This window comes from Lipotes vexillifer, unplaced genomic scaffold, assembly GCF_000442215.2.
Source record: "Lipotes vexillifer unplaced genomic scaffold, Lipotes_vexillifer_v1.1 scaffold241, whole genome shotgun sequence".
Lineage (NCBI taxonomy): Eukaryota > Metazoa > Chordata > Mammalia > Artiodactyla > Lipotidae > Lipotes > Lipotes vexillifer.
This window is the reverse complement of record NW_006784922.1, coordinates 1,794,994-1,814,160: the sequence shown is the minus strand read 5'-3', so window position 1 is coordinate 1,814,160 and position 19,167 is coordinate 1,794,994. Positions and strand designations below refer to the sequence as shown.

Sequence of the window (19,167 nt, the reverse complement as noted above, 5' to 3'; positions counted from 1 at the left end):
CCATTTTTTAAAAATAAAAACATTTAAAATAAAGTTATAACATTAAAAAAATTACAAGTTATACAGTTTTTAAATAGAAAATATTACCAGGCTGGAGATGCATCCCCATTAAAGGCAATGCTTTGTTTGATCAACCAGCGAATTCAGCTGACCACTGGGTACCCAGTACAAATAGACAGAAAAGCATCCAAGGCTCTACTTATCCCATTCTGACCACACGGCCTCACTAACAGAGACTCAGCATTCTATTTCAGATTGAAATTCCACTTGGCAAGAGCAGATATCCCTGACTTCAGATTCTCAGACTTATCAAGGTCTCAGCAATGACCTGGGTTTTTGATGGAACAGGTCTCTGATGGCCCATTCATTTTGCTTCATTTTGTTGCTTCAAACCCATTACAGGGATTTGAATTCATATGTTTTATTTGCTTTACACAGTTATTCAGGGATTTTAGATCACGGTTCACAGAGTAACATAAATTGACTCAAACGTGTAAAGCAAACAGTAATTTAAGCAACACTTCCTTGATTTATTATGGAAAATCTGAGAGATGAACCTTTGGGACTCTCAAATTCAGTACATTTTAGGAAGTATTAGTTACAGGTACAAATTTTGACTTTTAAGCAACATGGAGCATCAATTTCAAGACTCAGGTCTTAGCAGTTTTCCTCTTTTTACTTTGCACGTAGAAAACAAACTGAATTTGTTCATGCTTAGACTTAATGGAAAACCACCAGATCATTAACTCCTTGATCTAAAGGACTTGACAACTTGACCTGCACTTAGGAGAAAACGTGAAATCCATCCAGAGAGATAAAATCCAACGGAAATCTGCTACCAAACTTGCTGAACATACACTCTAGCCCTCACAATTATTTTTTAAACTTTTTTTTTTTTTTTTTGGGTCACTTAAAGAGAGGATTTTGAGGCAAAGTGAGTTAATTTGAACTTACTTTGAAGATGCTTCCCCAGTAGATTTTTAAAAAGATAAAATTGCACTATTAATTAATTTTAAAACAAACCTGGGTCGACTTCTGGCAGTTCCCTCGGTTTGGGCTCCTGTGAGCAATGTTCAAGGGTGTTGATGGGAGGGATTTAGTGTGCAAGGTGAAACCGCAGACATTTTTAAATATTAGAAGAAATGTAACTCACAAACTTCTGTTACAAGTCAGAATTCTCGAGGAGACTTAGACATGGATATGTTGAGGGCTTTTAGCTTAGGTTCATTATAAAGGCCGGCTAATCTATTCATAAAATGAGTCGGTTTATCCAAATACCAGTTTCGCTGATTCTCACCACGTCCCTACCCCCCTGAAAATAAAACTAGACCACTGATGGAATTCACTGCTGGTTTCAACTCTGCGATGACAGCCTCTGTACATCCCATGGAGAAAGGCAAGAGGATTAAATATATAGGATCCAGCTAGTATTTTAAATGGCTTTACAGCAGTGGTCTCAAACCAGATACACATTAGCATCAGCTGGGGTGCTTTTAAAAAATGGTGGTACCCAGCCCAGTTAAGCCAGACTCTGGGGCATGGGGCCTGGTATTAAGCATGCTAAGTGATTCTAATCATGTGGCCAGGGAAAGAATCACTGCCTTAGAATGCTAGTTGTATTAATGTTTCAAAAAGTTTAAACCTTCTAATTAGAACAAATCAGAAAGCCAGCTCACCAAACAAGGTGCCCAGAAACTCTGGGGTTAGTCTGAATCTTTACTTTGCCCGGGCTTTCTGATTTAGACTGGGAATTTTGGCTGCTACGTGCCCCTGACCTCAGTCTGGTATGTCCTGATTGGCTAGAGAAAGCCTAGTCTTTCTGACCCTTCCTCTTGCCAGAGTTTGGTATCCGATCTTAGTCTAAGGAGAGACGTCTCACATTTTAGAGTACTGTCCTAAGGAGAGAACACAGTGTTTCATCAGTTTATGAATGAGGTTGAGGTGCTGAGGGTCTTGGAAGTCATGTGATGTTCATTAAGATCGGACCACTGGCTAGGTCGAGTGTGAGGGTATAACATTCAGCTGTGGGCAAAACTGCTTTCAAATGAGATCTTAACTGGATTACTTAGTTACTTAAGATTGCTTAACTGTGTTTTACCAAATGCAGATATGTTCTTTTGTCCTTTAGAAACCTGTTTCTTAGACGACTTTTCAAATTAAAATACACATTAGTAGCTCTTTCTGGAGGAGTGTTACTACCTATAGCTCCATCTTTGAGGAAGGCCTGAAAACTCTTCTTCCTAATGGGTTGTCCACAGAGGGAAACATTCCATTCTTCATTTCTCCTGTTGAGACGGTAAACAACCAGGTCATGTTTTCTCCAACTGCCAGTGTTAAATGCCCTCTATGAGAGAGGGGAATGCCCAGTACCCCCTCCCCATGTCCCAGAGGACCTTCTTGGGAAGGAGTAGGGAAGGTGTACTGGACAGATGGGTCTCTTCGCATTCCTGTGACCCCGGCTTTCTCTTTATTTTTGTTCATTTACTGATAGGGCCAGGAAACACCAAGACATCCAAGCCCTCAGCTGTGCCTCCAGGCCCCCCTGTGTACTTGGACCTGTGCTATATTCCCAACCACAGCAATAGTAAGAACGTCGATGTTGAATTTTTCAAGAGAGTGAGGTCGTCCTACTACGTGGTGAGTGGGAATGACCCCGCTGCTGAGGAGCCCAGCCGGGCTGTCCTGGACGCCTTGTTGGAAGGGAAGGCCCAGTGGGGCAGCAACATGCAGGTAAGAGCTCCAGCCAGGACAGTGTCCGCACTGCACATGGAGCTGTGTCCAGAGGCAGAGGGAAGGGATCATGTTTAATGAGGCACCATTATGACTGTGGATCCACATGAGGTACCCCGGGGGGTCTGCCACACACAAACTGTCCTGAGGACAAAGTGGACTTAACACACAGAAGGCGGTCTAAAAGTATTCTTGTTACCACCAGCCACCAGGGACTTGGAGGAAAGCCACTTTACCACCCTAAAGCATAATACATTTATCTGCAAAATGGGACCAAGATTACTTGCCCTTCACCTTAATATACCAAGAATATTAACCAGTGTAACCAAGTGGTCATATTTCCATGTGATGCGGATAAGGACTTGTCTTTACTCCTTTGTGCTTCACAAGTAGACCAAAGCTTGGAATACGGCCGTTTAGACAATCGGCTGTCCAGTGAGATGCTGCAGGAGGGGCAGTGCTGAAAATGGTCCCCAGTAGGATACTCCCGGCTCCCAAGCATCATAACTAGGCACGAACCACTCTTAATACTATGTCAGCTATGGTTTTTGCTTATCTAAGTTTTCCTTATGGTTTTGTACAGTCATTCAGTAAACTGTGCTTGCATAACATTGAATAGAAATGCTGGTTATTTCATCATATGAAATCTAATGAGAAACACCCAGTGGCCTCTTACTGAATACGAGGTGGAATTTTTACTGTTCAAGCCAGTGCCCGCCTACCCACCCAACTCCTCTGCCCCCAAGCACACACACAAATTAAAGATACAAATGTTTGTTCTTAGGATCAGTTATGTTAAAGGAAATACAAGAAATTCCACCTTAACCGAAGCACTTCTCTTAACACTAAAGAACTGAAAAACCGACGATTCATTGATAAAACTAATTAGCTAGTCATGACGTGCTTTTGGTTCCAGTCTTCAGCTCCCGCAGAAAAACTGATTTTTTGGCAGCTTTATTCTGGTTACTAGAAAACGTTAAGTTGAAAAGTTCTTTGAATTTCCTAAGGACAATAGAAGATTTTTCTCTTTGCCCTTCTTTTTCTAATGGTCTAATGAATACCTCGCTGTCGTTCTGTTCGTTTTTCATCCGATTTCCGGTTCTGCTCTTCAGCAGCTGTTTTCTCTCTCCCTGCAGGTGACCCTGATCCCAACTCATGACTCGGAAGTGATGAGGGAATGGTACCAGGAGACCCATGAGAAACAGCAGGAGCTCAACATCATGGTTTTAGCAAGCAGCAGTACCGTGGTTATGCAAGACGAGTCCTTCCCTGCATGTAAGATTGAACTGTAACAAACCAGGCCAGCCGCACCACAGGGTTTGAACTTTGTTTCCAGAAATTCTTCAGTTTGAAACCACCTTTTCTAACAAAAGTCAATTCACCTAAATAAGTCGCTGAACTGTTACCTGCCAAACGCTATACTGTGTCATGGTGATACAAGTCACTAATATTTCTCAGTTTTTGCTGATTGCTAAGGGAAGTAGCAGTCTTCCCACACTAGGGTTCAAGTTACTGCAAAATTACCTACCCCAGTTCATCTCTGCTGAACATTTGGAAACCATGCACTAGCAAACCCAACTGATTTCTGCTAGGTAGAGGCATCTGTCTTTTAGAGAGAGAGAGAGAGAGAGAGAGAGAGAGAGAGAGCGCACGCACAAAAGAGAGGGAACACAGAACAGAGAGAGAGAGAGAGAAAATGAGAAAGATAAAAGAATGCAAGAGGAGGAGATGTAATGGTAGAGAATGCTGGTGAGATACCAGAGAGAAAGAGAGAGCAGGCTGGGGCAGAGAAGAGAAAATAACCATTAGTTAGGTCTGCATTTTCTGTCTATTCTGTAGTTTGCATAGGCAAAGTTTGCAACTTGCGTCAGTCTGAGTCATCAAAAAGGGTCTTAATTTCCTAAAACAAGTTGGCTGGAAGAAAACGGAAAAGAACAAAACTTGTAATGAGGGCATGTGAGATTTTTCACGCCTTAATTAAGCTCCTTCAGTTTGAAGGCTGCACACTGACAAAATGTAGTGAGTGTAGACTGGACATGCAAGTGGTTTGAACCCCATTCAGAACTCTCAGACTCTTCAAACACACGAGTAGATTGATCTAAGGCATGCTCCCAGCATCTGTGCACCCAGTTAGTCCACTCTGAGTCAATTAACCTGCATGTGGAGATACCCAAGTCCACCCCGATAAACAAGCAAATACCAAAGCAGTTGGGAGTACATACGGTAGACAATTTGCCTTAGGAAGTGACTTGAATGTACAAAGATACTTGATGCACTTATTTTTTAATGTGAGACAGCGAGTTTATAAAACATCCGTGTAGGATTATAGATACTCCAGTTAAAGGAGCATGTGTGTGCGCGTGGGAGGGGTACTAGGAGCTTACCTGATTGGTGCAACAGTCTGATGCTGAGCATTGCGTGTTGAATACCACCTCAGGCCCCTCAGCCAAGCAAGTTGAGCCTTTCATAGCTTCTTTACTACTGCAAGTTCAAGATTGAAACGGCTTCTATGATCAGAACTGGGAAAACAGTGAATCTTAATGGTGGAAGAGGTTCTCAGCAAGTGTACAGTATTTAGCTTCCCTCGTCTTACATTGGCTTTTTTTTTAAATTTTCCATTAATTTCAGCATAATTATGGGAACAAGTGTACAGAAGAATTTTTTTTTTTTAGATATGTGAGAACTTTTCATAGATGAACTTTTTAACAAATGTTTTCATTTACAGGAAAATGCAAAGAAAAATTTCAAGTGACAGTCTTTTTTTTTTTAAAGTGTTTCGTAAGACAAAAAAAATGAATAATGTTTTTTGAAGTTCTGGTGAGATTGAAATCTGATATTGCAGTAATAATATTTATTAAAAGCCCATCGCTACCAGGAATAGTGATACCTCCCACCCCTTGAGTCCCATAACAAAAATCTGAGTACGTGCTATCTTAGAGTGGGGGAGAATGGCTACTTTTCCAGGCCTTTATGAGTACATCACCCAGTGGTATCCTACGTACTTCTTTCAAGATCTTCAACCATGAGGTAAAAGAGCCAAGACAAGTTCAAAGAACCCTAGCAAAAATTTGCTTTGGGATTTTCTTTTTTTGGGAAAAAAACAAAAAACAAAAAAAGAAAAATACGTTGAAAACAAATGAATTCCCAACTCCTACGGTTCATCACGTAGCGTTCAGAGATCATTTCCATCATTGTCATCATTGAACTATGAACCTGGGAAGCCAGATCATGATTAAAACCGACGTTAAGTTTCAAGTTGCAGATCAACGCACCCAGTGTTCAGATGTGGCAAACTTTTCAGTGACAGCTGTGCTGGGCTCTGTCGAGTTGCGTCTCCTGCAGACTCTAAGATCTACGGAGTAGTCAACAATCACCTCGTTTTATTTTCTATGTTAGTTATTTATTTCAGAATTAACATTTTAGTTTATTTTTGTCTGATAAGTGTGTGTTTTGCACTGCTAACTACTATGAGGGTTTAAACAATGCTTCTTCCGGGTCCCTTCACCGAGGACCTAATGCAGTCTACTTAATGCTGTGAATTACATTTTTCAAATGTTTAATTTTTAAAAAAAATTAATATTCTATTTTTTTTAGGCTTCTCTAGAAATGCAGCTTTTATTTATTACCCTATTTCTTTGAAGTCCTTAAGAACAACGCATTGATTTAGGGTACAAAAAAACGAGCACACGATGGAAAACACATTGTGACAAAAAAGGATTTCAGTGAGTATAAACTCACCTACTTAAAAGGTATTTTAAGAGACAACCTAAGATACTCAAGATGATTATTTAATAATTAGTTAAGTTGGTTCACATGATGCATTGGAAGAGAAACAGATTTCCAGCCTTCTTGCCAAATCCAGACCTCTGGTTGATTTTTCTTTGATAGAAGATGGAATTATTTTCCAATTTCCCAAATTAAATTTATTTAACATGTACATTATTTTGCTTTAAGAGAAAAACCAAACATTTTAGGAAAATTATAGCCAGTCTTCAATTATAACCATTCTATCCCACTCCTTTTTTTTTCTTTTCTTTCTTGCTATGGAATTTAATGGAAAAAATATACAAAAGCTGTCACTGGTCAGCTGGCTCTTTTTCCTATGAAACAGATCAGTACCTTTCTCCATCCATTGTTCTCAGTGATGACCACAGAGCCTGAATATAACAGGAACACCAATATTTACATTACAGGTTGCTCCTGTCCTTCCAGACACTTTTCCTACCTGTGTGACTAACCTAATTTTGCTAGTTTCATAAATACACAATTAGTTTAGTAACAGCCATCACAATGTACCATGTACATTCATGGTGAGAGCTAAAGATTGACACAGACTTCTAGGAGCTTTATTCATACTGATTACTTGATCCAATTGTATAGATTGAATATTTGAGTGAAAGGAATTTACACTCTGTTTAAATGATGGGATTCCATCGAGATAGCACTCATGATCATGAACTTTTTGGTAGTATTCTTAAAATTCTACAGAGACTAAACGTTAGAGATGATCCTCCAATTTCAATTTTAACTAATTCTATCCCCTTTCTCAAAACCCAATCCCTGTGCATGCTTTCCCAGTCTTGTGGTGGGGCTGGATACAGTGACTGACCCTCCCCTCCCCTTCCCAACCCTTAAATGCCATTTTCCATGGTGTTCCAAAAAAAAATGTTTTTTTTTTCCCTTAACCTTACATATCATAGTGAATGGTTTCCCCAGTGTATATGAATGTTTTAAGTGTCTCCAATAGCTTACACAGTTTAGGAGCTTTCCAGTACTTATTTAATAAGATTTAATCATTTGCTAATGGAAATTTTACCACTTCCCATTTTCCCTGTTACCAAATTTCAGCTCTCAGGAGCTGCTCTACAATTCTGAAATTGCTTCTCTTGCCTCTTTAGTCACCTGTCAGAGGAGGTTCTTGCTCAGTAATGACATTGTGAGTTAGATTAATAACTTTTTTTTTGCGCTTCAGATTTAGAAGAAAAGACCCTGTTTCCATCTGAAAGGAACTGTAAGCTTTTATCTTTTAACCAACTGAACAACACACCAAAAGCAGCCTAGGGGATGAGCATTTCTTTGAAAGCAATTAGGTTATTCACCTGGTATTAAAACTATTTACTATGAAAAAAAACCCTGTGACTTTATTAATTTAAAAGGCAGCATCAACAACTGAAAAGGAAGGGAAGAAATAAATAGCTTCTCTGCACTCATTTGGAGCTCCCCAAAAAAGGAGCCATTCGAGATGGGGCATCAAGACCGGGGCTGCCCTTTTCAGAACGCCCCTGCGGCACTGAGTCAGGCTTACGGCGCTGCATGCAGCCCTTCTCCTTCCACCCTGGAAGGACATGGTCTTGAGCCTGGCTGAGAAGCACCTCCCACTCCTCTCTCTTGTTCTGAATGGTGTTTGTGTCAGTCTGCAGCTGTGTATGGTATTATGTCTTATAATCCTGCATCACTTCTATCCTATCCAGTCATATCTAATGTAGAAAATTAGTTTCCAGTGAAAGTAATATGTAGTGCTTTTATGATATTTGTGTGCAATATCCCCTCTTCCATTGAGGATATTTGATGTAAAAGAAAAAAAAAAAACACCTCAGTTCCACAATAAAATACAAAAGTGGCAAAAGTTGGTGTGTGTGCTGTGCTGTCTTTTGTCGTGTGTTACTGAGTTGGGTGCGTTGGAGGGCTGGGGCGTGTGTGGTGGGTTCATTCACAAGGGGTGATTGATTGTGTTCTTTTCAGAGTGGGCTCCCTGGCTTTTGGTAAGCCGCTGAGAGGGCCCTGCTACTGTTTCTACAACTGTTGTCTCATTATCCTTTATAGCCAAGCCCTAGAGGACCTTGGGGTCTAAGGACAGAAGCCGGAAGATCAGAGAAAGAGGTAAAATTACTGCTTAAAAAGAAGTCAACAGAGCAGTGTATCTGAAGGAGGATATTGGGAGGGTTTCCTACTAAATCACAACATAAACCAAAAACCAGGTTTTAATCTTAGCTCTGCCACACCTGGCTGTGTGACCTCAGTCACTTAATCCGTCCCGAACTCCCTCTCTTACCTGTAAAATGAGAGGATTTGACAAGATGGTCAAACTGGATGATCCCTCCTAGGGCTGACTTTCTGGGGCTCTACAAAGTCATCACACTTGGTCATTATATCCAGTACGTTATCTCCTTTTTAGTTTCTTGCTCAGTTACAGAGTAAGCTCTATATAACATAATATGCTGTGGATTGGATTCACACCTAGGAACTAAAAGTTTTTTAGGAAAAGTGGTGATAAATAATAAAAAAAAAAAAAAAGAAAGAAAAAAAGGAGGAATTCTCCTCAGTCATTCAATGATTATTGTACCTTTACTCTATACCCAGCAGTGGGTAAGACCATGGGGGTTTAAAGGTGAGCAAAACATAAGTCCTGCCCTAACTGAACGCGGTGACTGGGACTCCCAAAATCCAAGGATGAGTGAAGGTGACCACAGGAAAAGCACCAGAAATGATGTCTAAACTGAGACTGTGCGTGTGTGGTGTGTGTGTGCCTCAATTCCCGCCACAGAAGACGTGCCCACAGAGTGATCAACAGACCTCCAGTACCTGGTCTTGTCTGTCCTCAGAGATGGTCCTTTGGCCTCAAAAGGCCACTGCAGCCTGTCTGAAGTCATAATGATGTTCCTCTGTCACAAACACTCCTTTTAATCTTACACTGTGCTTCCAAGCCATGGGGCTGGTCGACCGGTCCCATTAGAAGTCACTGTGTACCAGAGGGCATTCTGAAATCCCTCCAGAAATTAAAGGGATAAGCATGTGAGAACTCAGGGTGGGGAATAATCACCAAGAGATTTTGATTACATCTGTCAGATTAAATTTAAATAAGTTGTTTTCTATTCCACTGCCAAACTACTCAGTTCCAGGAAGTCTTTCTGGCCTGAACACAGGGTGACCAAGCTTCCTGCTTTGCCCAGGACTGCCCTGGTTTCAGCATGGGAAGTCCTGTGTCCCAGGAGACCCCCTCAGCCCCAGGGAAGCCCCACAGTTGACCATACCTGAACCCCTCTGTGTGTTTCTATCCCACTCCCTCCGGACCGAGCACGGCGGAGATGGCGACGAGTTCACCTCCTCCCAGCTGGTCCTTTTCTACTTTGAAGGTAGCTTTTCTTCAGTTTCTGTTTTCCTATTTTGCAGGCAAATCAACAAAGTTCTGTTAAGGTACTATGACTACATTTTCTTTCTCTTTATAAATGTATTGCTCATTCAGGATGCTTCTCTGTGTCCCTACAATGACCTTTCAACACACACTTGACTCATGAATTCTTGGGTCTCTTGCATAATCCTGGATCCCACCATTTCCTCTCTGATCTTATACTGTACGTCTTAGAAATTCTCTGGAGCCATACAGGCAGATTGAGTTTTGGTCACAGTCAGTTCCTTTAATATGAGCAGTTCTGGCTAATTCTCTGGGGGTTACTGGCAACGTTTTCACAGATGATGGAACATCATTATGAGGCCACGTTCATGGGGTAATCACCTCTAAAGAGTAGGCACAGTTCTAGTTCATGGCTTCGACTATCCCCGACTCAAACCAATAATGCATGTTACTTGAATGCAGTCTCATGGATTTAAATGCTATGTGTCAACTGATGACTTTTACAGTTTGTATCTCCAGTCTGTACCTCTTCTCCGATCTCCAGGCTCAGCTGTCCATTAAAAGCTCCATTCGGGTGTGCAGCAGTGACCTTTAAAACATCCCAAATCAAATTTAACATGCCCTCAAATAAATCCCTGGTCTCCCCTGACTGCTTCTCCCTTCAGGCTTTTCCACCTCAGTACATGGTACACACATCATCCCAGTTGCTCAGGTCAAAAATCTTGGCCCATCAGCAAATCCGCTGGCTCCACCTTCAAGACACACCCAGTCTAACCCCTTCTCCTCACGTTCACTGTTAATACTGTTGTGCAGGCCAGTCATTTCTCCCCTGGATAACTGCAGTAGCCCCCTAACTGGTCTCCTGTTTCCTGTCCTCGCCCTCCAAATATCTGCACATAGCAGCTAGACTAGAATAATCCTCTAAAAATGTTACATTACACCATGCCATCCGGTGCTCAAAACCTTCAAATGGGTTCTCATCTCAGAGTAAAAGCCAGCGTCCTTACTAATAGGCTGGCAGTCTTCACCACCTGTCCTTTCCTTTACCCCTCGTCTCCCTGGCCTCAAATCCTGCTGCTCTGTGCCTTGTGCGGTCCGCTCCAGCCACACGGGCCTTCCTCACACACGCTAGGCACCGTTCCCTCCAGGGCCTCAGCACTGGTGTCTTTGTCTGCCACGCTTTTCCCCAGGCGACCCGACCCCACGATCCTCAGCCTCATCCGCGTGGGTCTTTTCTCAAACGTCATCTTCTCAGGAAGGCCTTCCCTCACGCCGTGTCAGGCTGCAGCCTCCAGCACTTAACCAGAACTCTCCTTCCCTCTTCCTTGCTTTGTCTCTGTCACACATCACCACGTGACATGTTATGTACTTATTATGTGTCTCCTTCCGTAGACTAGAAACACCACGAGGGAAGGGATCTTAGTCTGTTTTGTTCCCTTCTGTATCCTCAGTGACTATTTTAACCATTCCACACTAGATGTTCAATAAATATCTGTTGAATGACTGAACGAATGAATGAACGTACTTAGTCCCAGGTCAGCACAGTGATTATAGGGGGCAGTTGTTTGAAAGGGGCTTTGGAATCAGACAAGCATGGGTTCAAGCACTGTCCTTGCCACTTACTAATTGTGTGGCCCTAGGCAATTCACGTATCAGTTTTCTCCTCTGCAAAATGAGGGTAATAATCCCTGCCCTGAAGGGTTGCTGTAAGGATTAGAGAGGATTTATTTAATTAGGATTAAATTACGTAGGAATGGGCATTCACAAAGAGCAGTTGTTAAATATAATTTGTGTAATCAAGATGGGTACATGATTGCTTGTGAACCAGATCTGGGAAAACGCTGACACCCAACAGTGGCCCCAGCAGACTGTCACTGGAGGAAACTTAGCGGGCATTCTTGCAGAGTCTATTCCAGATACTATCTTAGGCATATTAACCTCGGCATTTTAAGAATTAAAATGTTGAACTCTGCAGAGACGAAGCATCATGGAAACCAAAAGGGCAAGCAAATTCTCTTACCACTGGGTATATCAGAGGATATAATGTCCCTTTTATAAATCCTTTATAAACCTTCCCCAAAGTCCTTGATCTAGCATTTAAAGACCATAATGGAATTTATTTGCAGACACTTCTTTTTTTAAAGAACACACCATTTTCTGAACATGTCCAGCTCAGATCTGGAATCATCACATTCATGTATAGTAAACACAAAACCTAAGTGTCACTCACTGTTTTGTTTTAAACAAAGATCCTGGTGGTAACTGCCACACTCTCAGAGGCATTGCCACCATCCTTTGTTTGGACTTCCTTGTTACCATACAGGTAGTAACATCCTCATGGCAGCGTGCAATGTCAGTGAAAAGGCCAAATCAATGAGGAAAGAAAAGGTTATTTTCAAGTGAAGAAGTTATTTAGAATAAAAGGCAACTTTCTGACATAACTATGTTTGTTAAAAGGTACTCCGTTCCCTGATTCACTAAAGCCAAACCTTCATCCCTTCCTCAGCCACGCGACTGGGTGCAATGGTGTCGGGTTCCGCTGACTCAGGGGAGGAAGCAGCTTCATTGTGGAACTCAAGACTCCTGGTTCCAGCTACATACCCCCAGGTAGCAAATCATATAAATCACAGACAGCCTACGGACTGGGAGAAACTATTTGCAAATGATGCGACCGACAAGGGATTAATTTCCAAAATATACAAACAGCTCACACAATTCAATAACAAAAAAACAAACAACCCAATCAAAAAATGGGCAGAAGATCTAAATAGACATTTCCCCAAAAAAGACATACAGATGGCCAAGAAGCACATGAAAAGATGCTCAACATCGCTAATCATTAGAGAAATGCAAATCAAAACTACAATGAGGTATCACCTCACACCAGTCAGAATGGCCATCATCAAAAAGTCTGCAAACAATAAATGCTGGAGAGGGTGTGAAGAAAAGGGAACCCTCTTACGCTGTTGGTGGGAATGTAAATTGGTGCAGCCACCATGGAGAACAGTATGGAGGTTCCTTAAAAAACAAAAGTAGAGTTACCATATGATCCAGCAATCCCACTCCTAGGCATATATCTGGAAAAACTCAAATTCGAAAAGATACATGTACCCCAGTGTTCACAGCAGCACTATTTACAACAGACAAGACATGGAAGCAACCTAAATGTCCACTGACAGATGAATGGATAAAGAAGATGTGGTACACACACACACACACACACACACACACACACACACACACACACTGGAATACTACTCAGCCATAAAAAAGAATGAAATGATGCCATTTGCAGCAACATGGATGGACCTAGAGATTATCATACTAAGTAGAATAAGTCAGAGAAAGACAAATATGATATCACTTATATGTGGAATCTAAAATATGATACAAATGGACTTGTTTACAAAACAGAAACAGACTCACAGACATAGAAAACAAACTAATGGTTACCAAAGGGGAAAAGGGGCAGGGGGGGTAAAGTAGGAGTTCGGGATTAGCAGATACAAACTACTACATATAAAATAGATAAACAAAGTCCCACTGTATAGTACAGGGAACTGTATTCAATATCTTGTAATAAACTATAATGGAAAAAATATATATATATCTGAATCACTTTGCTGTACACCAGAAACTACCACAACATTGTAAATTAACTATACTTCAATTAAAAAAAAGAAAAAAATCGTATAAATCACCATTTATCCTTTTCCATATGGACTTTTTTGAGGAAGGATAACGGCCCACCCTCTATCACTGCATATTTTATACTCATATACAGTTAGACAAGAAACAACTAATGTACATCACTGCAAAAATTCCTGTGGCTGCCTGGTTTGTATACCCTAGACGAGGGTTTGTAAGCTTGGCACCACTGACATTTTGGACCAGATAGTTCTTTGTTATGAGGGCTGCCCTATGCACTGTAAGAGGTTTAGCAGCATCCCTGGACTCACTAATGTGTTATTTCATTCAGAGTGAAAAAACGACTTTGATAAACCAGTTTTCAAGGCCTCTATTTGTAAAATGGACAAATTTCCTACACACATATCTGATGTCCACAGCCAGCTAGAAGGTATGAAAACAAAAGGCAAAGTTTGGTGCCAAGGCAACACAGCCCCAAGAAGAGGAGAGCAAGGTGTGTGTACCTCATCATTGTTTTAAATTCTTCTACTACTCTGCCTTTTTCTTCTATTTCTTCTTCCTGTTTTGGTCGGGGAGCGGGGGACGCGCAGGGTGGGTGTGGGCTTTTCATTCCAGTTCAACTTAATTTCTCTTGAACACCTACTTTACATGACTCCATGGGGAAGAAGAGGACCATCTCTACCCCAAGACAGCTTGAGACAGACCTATGTGACTAACTAAAGCACAAAGCAGGTGATGATGATTTCATTAGAGCTTTCCCATCTCTGGGCTTGAAGTGCTCTTGCTGTGAACACCCATATCACTTTGTGTCTCTAATGATACTTTTTGATTTATCAAGGGCAGGGCTTTTTCAACCACTCCATTATTATATCAAGAGGAAGGTTCAAGATACATCAAAAGGCACCTTTTGCTCAGTAAATTAACCATCATGCATGAAGTATGATAGGTGCATATGTGCCTGCTGCCTCTCTCTCCCTAGAATATAAGTTATTTGAGGGTAGGGTCTATCGTTTACTTGTCTGTGTAAACTCAACAGTTCTTAGTACGGTGCCCAGCATACAGTATGTGCCACACTGAGGCCTGTGAGTCCAGGAAAGCAGTGCCAGAACAGAGACAGACTGTGTGCTGTAGTCACCAAGCTTCTAAGGGAGTGATCAGTGCTGCTAAACAGAGCAGACGGGAAAGAATCATTGCAGTTGGTATGCAGCAGAGTGAAAGCCAAATTCTCAGGGTCTAATGAACCAGCAACGAACCAGTTAAGTGGAGACACCCTTTTAAGAAGTTTGGAGACGGAAGGAAGGAGGGACAGGGTAAGAGCTTGACTGATGGCAGGATAAAGGCTTTTTTGTTTCTAAAAGGGAAGGAAGTCTTGAATAAGATTGCAGGCTTGGAAGAAGAAATCTGTAGAGACGATGCAAGATGGAAAGAGAAGATGGCTCTGGAACAGGGAGGCAGGTAAGGAATCAGGTCACAAGTGAAGAGCCTAACCTTGGAAACGAGGGTGGGGACACCTATCACTTTGAAGTAGAAGGGATGATGGAGAGAACAGGTAAGGAGAGAGCTGTTAAGGCAGAAACAAGGGAGACTGAGGTTGTATTATGTGGCCTAAATTTTCTTGATAAAGCAGGAGGCAGGAACATCTGCTCACAGTTCTGGTGGGGCAAGGGTCTAGGGCTTAAGCAGACCCAATAGAGAAGCTATTGAGGTAAAAACGAGAGTAAGAGACATGAAAGAACTACTAAGTTGGAGAGGACAGCTGTAAATCTGTAGAGGAATCAGCCTGACATTACAACTTTGTATGTCAAACTTTGTGGGTCAGAAGCAAGGACACAGAGAACAAGTGGCGGTGTGTTTGTCTCCTAGGGCTGCTGTAACAAAGTACCAAAAACTGAATGGCTTAAGAAAGCAGAACTGGAGGCTGGAAGTTCAAAATCAAGCTGTCAGCAGGGTCACACTCTCTTTGGTGGCTCCAGGAGACAATCCTTCCTTGCCTCTTCTGGCTTCTGGTGTTGGCTTGCAATCCTTGGCTTGTGGATGCACCACTCCATTCAGGTAGCCATCTTCTCCCCGTGTGTCTTCACCTTGTCTTCCTTCTGTATCTATCTTTTGTCCAAATTTCTTTTTATAATTTGATTTTAATTGGATTATCTTTGTAAAGACCTTATTTCCAGCTAAGGTCAGGTTCTAAGGCATTGGGGTCAGGGCTTCAACATGTTTTTTCCTTGGTGGTGGTGGGTGGACACCATTCAACCCATAACAGGTGGCTCCAAGGATACAGGTCCGTGGACGGCAAGTGGGGCTGGGTAAAGGGAATGAGAAGAAATTAGAGATGCATCAGTGGGATGGCCAACCACGGGGCCCAGACTGGAAGGAAGGCAAGCAGGGTCTGAATTCTGGAGATCGAGGGTTTGAGTGACAGGGTTAAGGCTAAGGGTTTGCAGGCAGAAAGTACAGGGAAGAGCTGGTTCAGTGGGAGTCACATGATGAGAGAAAGGGAAGACTGGGAGAATGCGGCTTCAGGCTGTAAGATCTTGGATTAGTGATACGAGACTGGAGGTCTGGCTGTGACTGTGGTAGGTCAGCTAGAGGGAAGGTCATCTGTTACAGTTCAGGTCATCCCCAGAGGCCAGGGTACTGACAGCAGTTTCTCCATCCACGTGGAAGAAATACAGACAGCGATATTGGTGAAAAAGAGCAAGGACAACTGTGGTCAGCTCTCATCACCTAGGAGGGTGGTAGGGTATCCTATAGCTCAGGGGAGGAGAGGCTGGGGAAAGGGGAGTAGATGGTGGGGAAAGACTCTCAAAGGGGAGAGTTCCTGAGAGAGATGCGGGCACACGGGTGGAAGAAGTCTGGGAGTGGAGAGCTTGGAAACTCCTGCTGGGCAGCAGCACGGTGAAGTGGTCCCTTGAAGCCTGGAAGTAAAGTGCCACAGGCACAGACAAGGAGGAAAATGCAGGCAAAACTTTGAGCTGAAATAGCAACCAGATGCTTCATGTGTGATGGCTGTTAATTTACTGAGCAAAAGGCGTCTTCTGATGTATCTTGAACCTGCCTCTTGATATATTAAGGGCTGAAAAAGTCCTGCCCTTGATAGACCAAAATGTCAGAACCAACTTTTGGTCATGACCCTCTTCCTAAGTAAGACTCAGGCCCTGTGTTGGATACTGACTGCAGGTATGCACGGAGGGAACACGCAGGGTGAGAAGCAGTGGGAGCCTGACCCCACAGAAGTGACTTAGTTTCAGTTTCCTCATTCAAAAGTAGGGTAATAGTAGCTCACTCATAGGGTTGCTGGAGCTCAGCGAGTCCTGAACACACGTTAGTGGTTGTGGTGATTATTATTATTATTAAAAATGCCACAGTCTACTGGAGAAGGAGGGTTGAAAATATGTTGCTCAGAATCATAGTGACTACAGTGACGATGAAACTCCCTACTTCTCCCTCCCTTCCCCCAAAGATGAAGAATACACCAAAATGATCCTAGAACATTTATTTCCACAGGTTCTTGATACAAAAGCACAATCCTGCATAAAAGTACACCACTACACATCAGGGCAAAATTACACAGCAAGCAAGAGGGGCCACTGACCCCTTCCACAGAGAAACCCCAGAGAGAAATTTTCCACTTCCTGACAGTTTTACAATCATTCATGTCTTCTACGCACTGCAAGCCCCATCCCATCTCTCATTTTCTCCAACTTCTAACTGAAACTTGTGTCCACAGATTGTATGTGTGTGCATGTGTGTACACAGAAGGCTCACTTTACCTACTTGATGAGGGGCTGAGACAATGCTTTGTAAGAAAGTTACTGCAACATGATGGGGAGTCAAGCCACGGAAGCTTCAGAGCTAGGGCTAGCTCTCTCCTCAAAAGCCCTGACATGATAAAAATGCCACCGGGGGTCCCTGAACTTTGAGAGCCAGTAGGTCTTGTGTTTGCTCCTGTACTGAACTTCTCCCAGTTCAGGTCTGGGAGGGAAAGTGGGGATGTGCGCGCATCCCATACCCAGCTCAGGCTGAGGGCTTGCATGCGAGAGGAGACTAGGGGACAAGGTCTCAGGACCTGCAGGTGGCCTCGGCTGGGGACACAGAGACCATTCAAAAGCTTGTGCTTGAGACCAGATTCTTCAGTCACGGCTTCTCCCACCACCATCGCTAGGTATCAGGGATTTTCAGTCTTCAAAATTGATCCCTGTCCCCCAAGAACTCCACTATAAGCCTCGAGAGCCCTTATTTAAGGTATTTAGCTAGTGGCTTCAGTCTGACCATTTGCCATTTTCATGGTTCCACAGTCTTCTTGGCATCCGGGTGGGTGGTCACATGGCTTGACATGTGAACAGCGTGGCTTCTGTACCTTAGGGGGTACAGGAGAAGGTGGATGCAGGACACTGAGGCTGCCCTCATGGTCACCGTGGATCCTGAGATGGGCTCTTGTGAAGTTCCTGTGGCCCCTGAGGGGCCTAATTAGGCAGATGCCTCTGCTGCTCTTCGAGCCTCCTGCCCCTGCTTGGCCCTCTCCCTCTGCTCCTTTTCCCTCTGAATCAAATGTACCCAATCCAGATGCCACTGCTGCAGCTTCTGCTCGTAGGCAGCGATGTCTTCTGCTTCACAGGTAGGGAGCTGTTCCTTGACAAGCTGGGTGGTCAGGGTCAGAAGGCTTTCTGACTCAACTTTGCCCAGAGCATGTAGCTTAGAATGTAAGGCCTATTGGAAACAAAGAAGAAAAAAGAAAAAAAGAAAAAAAAAAAGAAGATGTGGGAGGGGCGGGTAGGTAAAGAATACAAAGAGGAAAAGAGAAGAGGTTAAGTCACTTACAAAATCTCCACACATTCTGCTCACAGGAGAAGGTACTTTATTGGGAGCCTGTCATGCTGCCTTTCATCCAGGCACTGTTAGCTTTTGCTCTTTTTTTTAAATTTCAGCCCAACAATTCTGCTAAGATGCACCACATGTCATTTCTTCCCCTTCACTCACAAACGGTAAATGGAACTCCATATGCTGTGACTCCCTGTGTAATTTCTTGTTTTAGACCACAAACACTGCACAAGAAAAGAAACCTTCATTTCCATTCTGACCTGCACCAAACCAAGCAGCAAACTCCAAGAACAAAGAACCCTAAGATGGAAACAAAATGGCAGAAGCAGCTGATAAAATGGAGCAAGTTCATCCATAGCTTTTCCTTTAGAATTACTGGGATAAATGTTTGCCTAACCAGTATTCCTTTCAACAGATGGAATTCATGTCAACGCTTTCTTACTAACGGCATGCTAAACAGCTCCCATGAGTGCCTGCGCTATTATAAGCCTCCACGTGCTGTGCTTCACTGCAGGTCAGCCTTGACATCCTGACTACTTATGGCTCCACCTGAAACGGCAGCTCGATTTGGTCGGTATTGTATTTCTGGAGAAGTAAAGTGCTAAAAACACTAATCTACTTAAGTGCTTCAAGATGTAGATCATCAGAGACCCACTTACAGCCCCAGACTTAGCATATATGACACACCCCATGTTCCACAAAACAAATGCAATTTACTGGCATAGGTGATGAGGCCTGCTCTAACAGCAGGGGCTGGAAGGTGGGAAGGATCCATGGGCTTCAAGGAGTGGCCAGACGTCTGGTGTGACAGGTCAGCCACAAAAATGAGCCTCAAAAAG

General features: G+C 42.9%; 2 protein-coding genes across 3 annotated transcripts in view; one reads left to right on the top strand and one right to left on the bottom strand.

Moving 5' to 3' along the window:
* Positions 1–8,359, top strand: part of MAP1B (microtubule associated protein 1B) — a 96,617-nt gene extending 88,258 nt beyond the window's left edge. The window contains exons 6-7 of the mRNA XM_007457061.1: positions 2,492–2,730; positions 3,867–8,359. Of these exons, the coding sequence (XP_007457123.1) occupies positions 2,492–2,730; positions 3,867–4,022 (395 nt within the window). The 3' untranslated portion in view covers positions 4,023–8,359. The remainder of the gene's footprint in view (positions 1–2,491; positions 2,731–3,866) is intronic.
* Positions 8,360–17,977: 9,618 nt separating this feature from the next.
* MRPS27 (mitochondrial ribosomal protein S27) overlaps positions 17,978–19,167 on the bottom strand; it is a 97,111-nt gene continuing 95,921 nt past the window's right edge. For both annotated transcript variants that reach the window (XM_007457059.1, XM_007457060.1), the window contains one exon: positions 17,978–18,217. In XM_007457059.1, coding sequence (XP_007457121.1) covers positions 17,978–18,217 — 240 coding nt within the window. The remainder of the gene's footprint in view (positions 18,218–19,167) is intronic.